Source organism: Eretmochelys imbricata, chromosome 9, assembly GCF_965152235.1.
Source record: "Eretmochelys imbricata isolate rEreImb1 chromosome 9, rEreImb1.hap1, whole genome shotgun sequence".
NCBI classification, from domain to species: domain Eukaryota; kingdom Metazoa; phylum Chordata; order Testudines; family Cheloniidae; genus Eretmochelys; species Eretmochelys imbricata.
Window position 1 is genome coordinate 64553102 of NC_135580.1, and position 12428 is coordinate 64565529.

At 52.2% G+C, this 12428-nt stretch overlaps 1 protein-coding gene across 1 annotated transcript in view; it reads left to right on the plus strand.

The window, feature by feature from the left end:
* Positions 1 to 4517: 4517 nt before the first annotated feature.
* The window catches only part of LOC144270178 (glycine receptor subunit alpha-4), a 35554-nt gene continuing 27643 nt past the window's right edge, over positions 4518 to 12428 (plus strand). The window contains exon 1 of the mRNA XM_077826470.1: positions 4518 to 4588. Coding sequence (XP_077682596.1) covers positions 4518 to 4588 — 71 coding nt within the window. The remainder of the gene's footprint in view (positions 4589 to 12428) is intronic.

Below are 12428 nucleotides of genomic sequence, written 5' to 3' on the forward strand. Positions count from 1 at the left end.
ATCCATCTCCTAATTTGCCTAACTTTTACTCTGTCCTCCATCCATTGCAGCCCGTGGGAGTTCTTCCTTAGTAAAGGTTTGGGGATAGTTTATTCAATGAGCTGGCTCTTCGGGATCCCCCTGGATCTAAGGTGTTACATCAATATAAAATTGGTATCATCCCACCCTGGCAAAAGCCAGTGTTTCCCCTTCAAATTAATTCTCCCTCTGAGCTCAGAAAATCCTGAGAAATCCCTATTGTTCAGACACCCGGCCCAGCCCGCACAAGACCTGAGTCCTGAAGCTGATCGCCCAGGCTGAGCATTTCCAACCTAGGTTTAGCACCTAAATCCTCTCTCCCTACAAAAATGACCTGTGGCTGAGAATGAGTGTCTTCCCCTCAACTGGGCTGGAAAGTGGTTTGGCTGCTATTGTGATCAGTTAACCCATTTCAAAAAGCAAGGGGACCGAGCAAGCTTCCTGCAGTGGGTGTGGAAAACAGCGTGAGTCTGACTACACTAAGGCCAAACTGCTTCCAGCCTGGTTGGGAAGGGGGAAGAAACAGGGTGCGGGATCTGCAACCACAGGTCATTCAGCCCGTTGCCCAGCAAGGCCCAGCTCCTGACTCGGGTAACACGTGCCATCCCCATACAAAGAGTAGCATTTGCCTGAGTGCACTGAGGGAGTTAGGCAGCTAGATACCTTCAAAAATCTGCCCCTAAGTGCTCAGTAAGGGGCCACTCCTGCCAGGCGTTTAGTCCCCCCTGGGAGCTGAGTCTCTTGACCCCCAAGCACACAAGCGTGGAAATTCCTCAGAGGGCTGCACTGCTGTTGGACACTGAGCGCTGTCCAAGTGCTGAAGCCTAGTTCAGTGTGAAAGCTGCTCTCCACTGGCCCTAAACCCTATTCCGCAGCCTGGCTGGAAGAACCGCATCACCTTGAACAGAGAAAATTACCTGCAAGGAAAACCACAACAGAAGGAGACAGCCTGCTCCCCAGAGACACGCGGGAGGCTTTGCCCTCCCTGTTAGCACATTTAGTAACAGGACTGAGAGGCTCTATGAAATCAGCTAAATTCCCTGTAATTTCCCCCAGGTGAAATAAACACACTGCCAGCACAGAGTGGCTCTACCCTCAGGGTCTCCCTGGAATCACTGCTTGCATAAAAAATGCACCCGTCCTTTTAAATAAACCTGAGAGGCGCATGGGGCCAGGCCCCCAGCAGCCTGGGAGCACAGAGCAGGGTTGAGGGCTAAGGGGAGGTTTCTAGGGAACTACTTGCGGCCATATATTGAGATCACATCCAACCACCTCCTCCCTGCCATAACACCACCACCACCACATTGATTGTGAAGCAATGGTTCACTCGGCAGCACAGTTTAAGTGCCCTGCCAACCTTTCCTCCAGAAATCATGGGTTTTCAACATTCAGCCACTTTAAACCGTGTTAGCTGAGCACTCAGCACATTTACCTGCCTGGATTAAAGAGATATACTCCAAAAAAAAAAAAATGGGTGAAGCCAAAAAAATATCCAGCCTAGCAAAGGAGGGCAGATCCTGAGCTGGTTTAAATGGGCACAACGTTGTTGAAAACAGTGGTGCTAGGCTGGTTTACACCGGCTAAGGATCTGGCCCCAGGGGGATTTTTTTTTTGGTAGGGGTGACAGGGGCCTGTGCAGGAATAAAAAATTGACGGCTTTTGGAGGAGCATGTTCTGTGCCCCCTGCAGCCCTGAGGCCTGAGGAGTTCTGTGCCCCTGCCGATTATGGGAGGGATGGGCCCATGCTTGCCCTGCCTTGTGCACGCCCTGAGGTGTGATGCTCTCTTCCTCCTGCCCCCATCAGCACCTTTCATCCTCATGTTGTGTTGACTCTCCCCTTATTAAAAGAATATGACAAATATCCTACCGTGATAGTCTGGAATTCTGCCCATTTGCAATAGTATAATTAGGGGGGATGGGTCTTGCAGACTATTGCTCCAGTATTTTTTTTTTTAAATAAGGCTGTCTTCAAAAAAGGATGGCTCCCATTCTGCACAAAACTACAACAGTACAGCAAGGATCCCAAACCCTGCAGTTCACTAGAGGGATACTGCCAGTGCTTGGGGCTATTCCTGGAGAATTTTGTTACTAAGGAATACAGCTCCATTCAGAGCACTGGCCACTGTGAGTGCTTGAGTAGCAGCAAGCCATCTCCCTCCCCAGGGCCACAACATTGCTTGTTCAGCCCTCCACGCCCCGGCTGGGCCTGGGGACTACAGGGAGAAAGGCAGGGCCCTGGCTGTTCCAGGTGCTTGTTGTCTGCAGAATGCTAGGAGCTTCAATTGCACAGCTGGGCTGTGCACGGGGTGTCCTTTACTGTTTACAAGGAAAGGGCTAAAAGGAATCAGGGACCAGTGGCGAGCAGCTCATTTTTACTGTCCAAGAAGATCATCCACGCTGGATGCTACGCCTGGCCTGATTAAGTCCCACAGATACTGACTGGAGCAGGGGCAGGGTTTGTAGCACTTCCAGCCTATCTCCTAACCTCCAAAAGACCCAACAGCATTTCGGTGGCTGTTAGAGTTCCCTTTTAATTCCCATGGCCCTTGCTGGTAAGGCATTGGACTTTGAGTTCACAGAGCTGGATACGGTGCTTGTCTCTGTCCCAGGCTTCCTGTGCGACCTTGGGCAAATCATGTTCCTCTCTTTGTGCCTCAGTTTCCCAATCTGTAAAATGGGAATAATACTACTTCCTTTCCCCTACCCTTTGTCTGCCATGTATATTTAGGCTGTAAACTCTCGGGGGCAGGAACTGTATTTTACTAAGTGTTTGTGCAGCACCTAGTATGGTGGGGCTTCTTAGCGCTTCTGTAATGCAAACAATTATAGGAGACTTGCCCAGGATAGATGTCAAGTCAGTGGATGCAATGGGACTAGAAGCCAAGCAGCCTGCCTCTTAGTCAAGTGACCCTTACCAACGGACTACACTTCTCCCCTTTTCACTGGAAAAAAAACCTCACAGGAAACTATAGACAAAGATCTACATTTTCGGTATCTATCGCTCATTTTTCCTCATTAAAAAACCCCAAAACTCAGCAGGGAGCTTTCAAAATCCCTGATTTGGCTTTTTTTAAGAAAGAGAAGCCAATACAGACAGAGCACCGTGCTTTCGAAATCTGTGACCATCTGGACTCATGGGATGGAAATTGTGCCATTTGAAAGGGAAGATGCTAGAAGGCTTTATGGATTGGAGCCAATTCCCAGTCAGGACCCTGGAGATATTTCCACTGACTTCAGTGGGCTTTGGATCAGGCTGACCTTGGGTTTCATTTATTCAGGGCCAGAGTGGATTTTCTGTGGTGTCTAGAATTCCCAGTGGAACTTTAATGAAATAACTCAACAATGAGAACTGGGCAAGCCAAGGAAACAGCAGCACAGAGGTGAAGTGACTTGCCCAAAGTCATATAAAAGGTTAGGACCAGAACCCAAGGACCAAATTCTCTTGCAGAGATCTGGGGTATATGTGGTGTCACTGAGAGCAGGATCTGACCCTAGATTATCTGACAGCCGGTCTTGTGCTGTAGCCAGAAGGCAATCATTCCCTCCAAGGCCAAACCACGCTGCTGGGCTGGCCTTACTAGGGAGACGGAAGGAAAATGCTGATGACAGGAAAGTGCCAGGAAATCCGAGGCGGGGAGGGGGGAAGGAACTGAAAGGGAAGGGGAAGGGGGCTGCAGGTGAAAGTCCTGTGTCCCAGGGGCTCTGCGGTAGAGCACAGCGGCTCTAGTCCAGCACAGGCTGGACCCCGGGGGGGTTAGATTGATGTCATCAGCTGCCTTGGGTGTGGGGCCAGCCTTGCATTGTGCAGTTCTCCATGGAGCACTCCCAGAAAGAGGGCTAGGAGGGGAGGCCGAGCCCACCGCTCAAGGCGGAGAGCGGGCAGAGATCCTTCAGAACTAGGCTACAGCGAGGGCTTCTTAAAGCACTTGCGGGACTGGCCTCGCCGGCAGCGGGAAGACGCCCAGCTCCTCCGCCCTGGCTTTCCCCAAGCTGGGAGAGCGAGCGGCGTTGGCACTTGCGGTAGGACTCCGGCTCAGCCAGAGGGAAGCTGCTAGGTGGGAGTCCCCCGGATCAAACAGCTGCCGGCTGGATCCGACCCCCCTGCTCCCCCCAGAGCGGCTCCCCAGCACAGTTGAGCTGCTCTTCACCCTGCTCCCCGCGGCTGGGGGCTGCGCCTTTCTACCTCTGCTCCCACAATACGGGCAGGGGGGTCTCCTCTCAACCTGCCCACCGAGAGTCTCCAGGCTCCGGAGAGCGACCGCAGCCCACAGCGCAGCCTGCTAGGAGCCCTGGGCTGGCAGCTTTGGGTTCCGGGGAAGACTTCCAGGCGCTAGTAGCGAGGCAGGGGGTGGGGGAAACAGGAGAGGAGACTCCAGCGGAGGAGGGGGAGGACATGTCTGTGATGAGGCAGAGGGGGTGCGCTCTCCGTCTCGGGCTCCCTGCGTCCCCTAGCAGCTCCTCTTCGCACCCAGAGAAGGGGGGTTCAGCTTGGCCGAGGAATGAAAACTCTCGCCCTAGGCACCGTCTCCTTCTTCGTCTTCTGCCTTTTGCAAGAGCACATCCCGCCCAGGTGAGGAGCAGGGTCGGGGGCAGGGCAGGGGAACATGCAGGAGCCTCGGGGACCAGCAGGTTTGGTGGTCTGACTTGCGGGCGGGGGGTCCGTACCTGCAAATACCACCGGGGATAGGAATTACCCAGTGTAGCCCCGGGGAAGGAGAGGGGCGTGGGAATGCAGCGGGCTGTGGAACGTAGCCCTCTCCAGCGTGCTGGGGTCTGGGGGCCACGCCACGCGGTCTCCCCCTGGGGCTCCTAACGGTGCCGACCCACTAGCCTTTGGCCAGCAGGGACAAGGGGCGCATGGCGCTGCACAGTGGAGATGGAAGGTGCCGAGTCCCAGCCCGCTCGCAGACAAGGACTAAAGGCGGTTCTGTAGGCAGGCAGGCAGGCAGCGGTGGGGGGGGGGGGGTGCAGCGCAGCATTGAGAAGCTCTGTCCACACGGTGCAGGGCAGGAGCCGGAGCCGCTCGGCTGCCGCGGGCTGCGGGACATACACCAGGCACCTCCTAGAAGCCCTGGGGAGGGCTGGGCGAGGCTGCCTGGGGCCCACAGGGAGGCTAGAGAGACTCATAACTGAGCATCCCCCTAAGGATTGCCCTGCCCCAGGCTTTGACTGCCCGGTGTTAGTGGGCAGCGCCTGGGGCGGTAACCAGCCGTTGGGCAGGGGTGTGCCCGCAGGGTGGTGGTTTCCCTGTCCTCTGAGCCTTCCCTGTAACAGGGAGACCTGCTAGCCTTTGGGCACAGGGAGTCTGAGCCCAGCCTGCCTTCCAGCCCTGGCCTCGGGTTTGCTCTCAGCATCCAGCTATTCTCCCACAAGTGCCATTAGCTGGAGACACAGGGGAACTGGGGCTGCAGCCAGCAATTCCAGACCCCACCAGCCTCCAGCTAACTCTCCCATGCCCTATGCCCCCAACCCAACCTGGGGCTGCGTGCCCCACTAAACCCTCTGGCAGCAACCCATGAGGGGAAGGATCCGAGGTAATGCTGAGAGGCTCAAGAAACCCTCCCAGGGAATAGGTGCTGGAGCTAGGGGTGCTGCACACCCCCTGGCTTGAAGTGGTTTCCATCATGTAGAGGTTTACAGTTTGGTTCAATGGCTCTCAGCACCCCCATGTTACAAATTGTTCCAACACCCCTGCTCCCCGGGGCCCAGGCAGGGCTCTAAAGAGAACAGGCCACACTGCGGGGCAGGGATAGAATGACCAGATAGCAAGTGTGAAAAATTGGGACAGGGGGTGGGGGGTAACTGGCACCTATATAAGAAAAAGCCCCAAATATCAGGACCATCTCCATAAAATTGGGACATCTGGTCACCCTAGGCAGGGAGGGAGCGATTCATAGCTCTGAGTGCACAGGGAGAGACAGGAGAAGTAGGACAGGGTGGGCTGGGAAGCGACTGCCAAACAGAGGGGTTGTAACCAAAGGCCTCCCTCCCCCATGGCAGATCTGTTGGCACAAGGTAGCTGCAAAAACAACACAGGGGCCTACCCTGGAATTCCTCTTTCATGAGGGATGCTCCCAGGTGACTGGGACATAGCACCCCTTCCCAGTCCATGGTGTAGTGGGAGTGGCAAGGAAAGGAAGCATGGCTAGGTTGCCTATATGATTCAGATGTTATGGGGGAGAGGGGGGGGGGAAGGGGATGCACAGGACACAGCCTCTTGCGTCATGGAGAGTTCAGTACAAGTTGCAGCAAACTTTGTGTCACCTTTTTCCTCTTCTCTCAACTGATGCACTGAGAGAAACTTGGAGACAGCTGGGAGCCTAGGCCTGAGGATCTGGTAAGCACAAAGCCAGCGCCAGGGTTTATAACCGAGCATCAGGGGTATGTAATGGTCTGGGAGGTGAATGCTCAGCACTCAGGTTTATGACTGAGGGAGGGAGGCACTGCCTATTGCTCATTGACTGCAAACCGAACGTTTGTCTCCAGGACAGTATGCGGTGCTCAGCAGTGTTTGCAGAATGGGCATGTAGCTGGCTCCAGAGGCAATGGCCTGTTCCCTGCAGCTCCCTATTGCACATGCAACAGCACTAATGGAGTGATCCTTCCACTTGCACTGTTGAGGGGGAAGAATCTTTCATCCTCCTCTAAAGTGAGGGCTCAGGTCACTGGTCTGTCTGGCAAAGGCCTGACTTAACTCTTTGCTGACCTGGTTTCTGGAAGACAGCAGGTTTCCTGTCACTGGGCTGTCCCACTCCCCACAGATTCTCTCCCAGCCTTTTGGTCTCACCCAAGCTGCTCATGCAACAGCAAACTAATATGAAAAGAGATATTGTCAGGTGCACATAGGAAACATAACTTGATAGGCAGGGTTTTTCCTGGGTGACTCTAGCCCAGGCTGTGTCTTTTGGGTGACTATAGCACAGGCAGGGGTTACTACTTGCCTTGGGCGGTGCTATGAGGCAACCGATTGACTTTTATTTTCCCAGAGACCCAGCATGCAGCGTTTTACTGCTCTTAGGAAATGGGATTTGCAGCTGCAAGTAGGGGCAGCAGCGTCACATGTGCCTAGATCTGACACAATAGCAAGCAAGGATGTAGCATCGCTAAGAGCTACTGCCAGAGCTCCCTTGGGCCCAGAGTTTTAAAGCCATTTCTTGTGTGTTACAGCACGCCCTGCGATGTGTTTAGTCAATGTCTTTTATTTTGTTCCTTCCAATGATCATTACAGACTGACGGAGGTAGAGAAACTGACAAGCAAATGTAGATTCATAAATATATACCCTTTGAGATCAGTTTGAATAAGTCTCCATCATCCATAGAAACAGTTCAGGAAATAATTCATGTCCGATTCTCCTATTCTCCTGGGGTAAATGTTCACCCCGTGCTGTTTCACTCCTGCAGGCCCATTTAATCAGTGAGCATCAGTTAATCAGGCAGGAAACTGCCGTACAACACTGAAGGGGAAATATCATTGAAGAGACTATGCATTGACAGAGATCAATCACCAGGACTGGGGTTTGGAACAGGCTAAGGGAGCTGAGTGCCCAGCACTGGCATTAACTCTTCTATAAATAACGTAGAGAAGCGCTTTCTGTGTAAAGAACGTGCTATAGAATCCCCAGACCCACTCAGTTTGCCTTGATGTTTGCAGTGCCGCATGGGGGCAGACAGTAGGTTCATGATCCAAATTTGGCATCATTGGAGCAAGACGTTCCTGAGATACAGCCTCCTCCCAAAAAGAAAGGCATATCTTCATGTTGGTTGATTCTATCAACATTTTTTTTTGCACGCACCTGGGAGGGCGGGGCGTGTTTCAAGTCTTGTCTCTGATCATGCCCTCAGTGGATCCATATTTACCCCAGCTAGCGCATGGCACCCACTGACCCTGCAGGGAAGCAGTACTGAAAACATCATTCAGCAGAGTTACTCTCCAGATAGGATCAAGCCTAACGCTCAAAAGCCAAGTGGATACACAGCATATGTGCAGACAGACAGCCCACGGGCTTGCTAGACAGCCAGTTTTCACACTGTGGCCACGGAACCTGCGCTACCCCAGAGCACTATAAGTCTGAATACACCCTGGGCAGAAATCTGAAGGCGAAATGTGGTAGGTTGCTACAATCTGCTTTGGAGCCATCATCTCAGGCTGTGTTCGTCTCCCTGCAGTGTTCTCATTCAGCTGAGCACAACTTATTGAGCTGATGGGGCCACTTCATGCTTCTCTGAACCTCCAGTGCTGCAGCTGGATGTGTAGAGCCACTTGCTTCCAAACTCCCTGTGTCCTTGCTAAGAAGTTCCCCTTTCAGGATTCCCCTGTGCTGGCGATCTGCATTAGCAAAGCAGTTGCTGATGATTAATTTCATGCAACATTATAGCAGAGCAGCTGCTCTACTACAGTTACGGCTGAAAAGATTTTTCTGTTTAAAGATAGATTCTTCTAAATGCTCTAAAACTGTATGTATAGCTGGATTGGACTGACATTTGCTGTGCCTCCTGGGGGTACAGGGTAAGGCTAGTGTTCTAAATCTGAGGTCATTTCCCAAGATACAGGGGGGGAACAAAACAAACATAAACAAAACCAAAAAGCCTCTCAAGGTTCACAGATTCTACCAACGTTTTTTGCACATAACTGAGGCTCAAACCATGCCTCGTATTACCTCCCTACCCCCAAAACTCAGTTATAAACCCTGAAGTATGACCATAAGCCCCATTCCACTATAACAAAAGGTACAGGAGTGGGGAGAAGCATTCAGAAATCATGTAGCATCCTTTACCTAGCCACAATAACATCTCAACTGCAAACCTATATGCTCACTGCAGCTGCATACACCATCACTAATTCCTACAAACAAAAATTCTCTTTCATTAAAACAAAAATCAAACCTAGGAAATTCAATGATGTCAGACTTCATAAGTGCAGAATTCAGGTTGCCCAGTGGTATCTGCTGCCCTTCCCAAATGTCCAGTTCAGCAAAACTCAAACAGCTGATAGCTAGGAAATGCAGAGTTAAGGTACACACCCACTCAACCTTTACTCGGCCCTCTTCGCCTCAATACACCGCTAACTCATTCACATTCTGCCTTTGCACTGGAGCAAACAAGCTACAGTACCTACAGTGGATCTCCACTCAGACACTTCCCCTACTCCACAGAAAGAACCCCACATCTACTAACTTTTACAGCCCTCCGCCATCAGGCACACAATGCCATCTAACTGCACTTTCATTTACCCTTCATTAGACCTACAGACCACCCTCGTCTCCCACCCAACTCCTTGCCATGGGGATTGTTACTGACACAGCCTACGCAACACAGTGCTGACGTTAGCCATACTGGATTTCTCAAGTACACATGAGCCTCTTCCCTACGATCACACACCCAGGGGTCAGGGAGAGGGGTCACATCCGTGCTTAATTTGTAATGAATGAGGTGCCAGGTCTCAAGCAATTTTTTTATTTTCATAACTGATGCAGCAAGCCCAGAGGTGCCGGGGCTCAGCCCTGGCACAAATTAAGTACTGGATCACATCCCTCCCTCCCAAGGAACACAGTCCCCAGATTGCCTCACATCACAGTCACAGCTCTGTCAAGTCGCTCCCAGCAATCCCTCCACCATCCAGTACAGCTACCCTGAGCAGACTGCATACAGATAATTCCCAGTGACTATGGCCAGCTCCAGGGGGACAGAATTCAGGTACTGTGCGGGTGAACCCTAACTCTTCATTTCCTGGTTCTCAAGAGTTTGCGTTTTACAGAACTCAAAACAAAACCAAGACACCTCTGGGCAACCTGAACTCTGCATTAGTGATGTGTCTGGTCATTGACTAACTGTGTGTCAGGGATGGGAGGGCCCAGCGCTGGGGTTTATAACAGAGGCTATGTCCTCAGTTGGAGCAGAGCTAGGGGGTGTGAATCCTCGCTCGAGGAGACAGGCTCACACACTAGCCCTCCTCGAGCTAGCGCACTAAAAATAGTAGCGTGGCCACCGTGGCAAGGGCAGCAGTGAGGGCAGCACAGGCTAGCCGGGCCAAGTGTGTACCCACAGGGTTCAGGCCAGTGTGGCGCAGGGCAGCTAGCCCCTCCCACCACTCACTGCTGCCGGTACTGCCATGACTACATTACAATTTTAGCACACTAGTGCGGTGAGCGTTAGCACGAGCTGGGGAATCACACCCCTAGCTCCTAGTGAGACATAGTCGGAGTGTCTAGGAGCAGAGTGCCTGGCGCTGGGGGTTCAGGACACCACTGGAAGTTCAGAGCCTAAGTAGCCTTGAGGATCTGGCCCCCCAGCTGCACCAGGAAGGAGATGAGGAGGGAATGATGCTTTACTGGCCCGTCACAAAAGAGGACATTCCCCAGGCAGGTGGATGTGCAGCAGGGTCTTGCAGGCTGCTGAAGGGGCAGGTAGATTGGATGGAGAATCCCAGCTACAGTTTAACCCCAGACATCGGCCTCCCTTGAGCGGGGAGGTGCTGCTATTTCCAAAGGGACAATCATTGGGAAAGGGAAGAAAGCAGGAAGGCAGCAAACTCCCCCCTGCCACCCCAGTGTATTTGTATGTGGGCGCGGCCTCTTCATCCTTCCATTCACACCCACCCGGTCACCCACAGCCCACCACTGGAGCCGCTCCACCAGCAGCCAGGCAGACTGAGCTGGTCTGTAACCCTCCCTCCTTTGCAGGGCGAACCCACTGACAGCAGCAGCAGGAGAGCCGTCCCTCTAATCAGTGACTTTACCTCCTGACAGCTGATTGACCGAGAACTAGACAGGAGGCGACACCTCTATCCATCACCCTCCTACTTCCTGGCTTTCCTCAGCCCCTAGTCACTTTAAGCCCTTGCTGCAAGTGGGCTGGACACAGAGCGCCCCCACCTTTGCTGCACCACCCCTCCTGAATGATCTGTGCATTGGGGGAACTCACCTCTCCCTGCTCTGGTCCAGGCCCAGCCAGAAGCAGCAAAGAGTCCCCGCACCAGACCACTTATCAACAGGGTTAGGAGGCATTTCACAGCCCTGGGGGAGTGAAAGGACCCACTGCACATGACCCCAGCAGAGCCAGGGTCACAGAGCTGGGGTCCTGTTGGTGTCAAACTACATGGCCATTGGGGGAGGTGCTCAAATACTACAGAAGGTATCAATGCCTACATAGACAGCGAGGCAGACAAGCTTTACTAGCACTTACTGCTTTATTGTCAACCAGTCCATCCTTGTGCCCTGGGAGGCAGGTAAAGATGGCAGAGATACTGGATACGTACTAATGGGAAAGCTGAGACATAGGGTGACATTCTGGCTCTGGTTGAAGTTATTGGGAGTTTTGCCATTGACTTCACTGGAGGCTGGATTTCACCCATAGAGAAAGGTTGAATCAGACATACAGGGCTGGAAGAGACCAGGAGACATCATCAACTCCAGCTCCCTGCACTGAGGCAGGACCAAGTAAACCTAGACCAGCCCTGACAGAAGTTTGTTTAATTTGTTCTTAAAATACTTCCAATGATGGGGATTATACACCTCGGACAGCTATCCCACTGCTTAACTATCCTTAGAGTCAGAAAGGCTTTCCTAGAATCTAACCTAAGCCTCCCATGCTGCAGATTAAGCCAGTTACTTCAGGTCCTACTTTCAGTGGACATGAACAATTGATCAACACCCTCTTCAGAACAGCCCTTAACACATTTGAAGGCTGTTATCAGGCTCCCTCCCCCGTCAGTCTTTTCTCAAGACAAAACGTGCCCAGTTTTTGTAACATATAGTCATAGGTAGGTTTTCTAACCTTTTATCATTTTTATTGCTCTCCTCTGGACTCTAATTTGTCCACATCTTTCCTAAAGCACGGTCCCCAGAACTGGACACAGCACTCCGGCTGAGGCCTCATCAGTGCCCGGGTCTCAGATACGATACTCCTGTTAATATACCCCAAAAGGACATTTGCCTTTTTCCTAACAGCATCACACTGTTGGCTCTCATTCAATTTGTGATCCACCATAATCCCCAGATCCTCTTTTAGCAGTACACCAACTAGCCAGTTATTCCCCAGGTTGTAGTTGTGCATTTGATTTTTCCTTCCTAAGTGCAGTACTCTGCACTCGTCTGTATCAATTTTCATTATGTTAAGTCCAGACTCTAAATGATTTGCCTGAGATCAGAGGGTATATGTCAGACCAAGGAGTAGAACTCCAGAGGCCTGGCTCCCAGTCTGGTGTTCAGGCCAGCATTATTCCAGCAGTTGTGTGAGGCACTGTACAAACACATAACAAAGAGATAGGCCCTGCCCTAAAGATCTCAGGCCAAGAGCCAACTCCAGCTACTTACATGAGAGGCACAGAGCCAGCGTGCACAGAATGGGGTATCCACCCTGACACAAGATGACCACAAGCCCACAACCATGGACCAGCAGGACCCTGGGCCCAC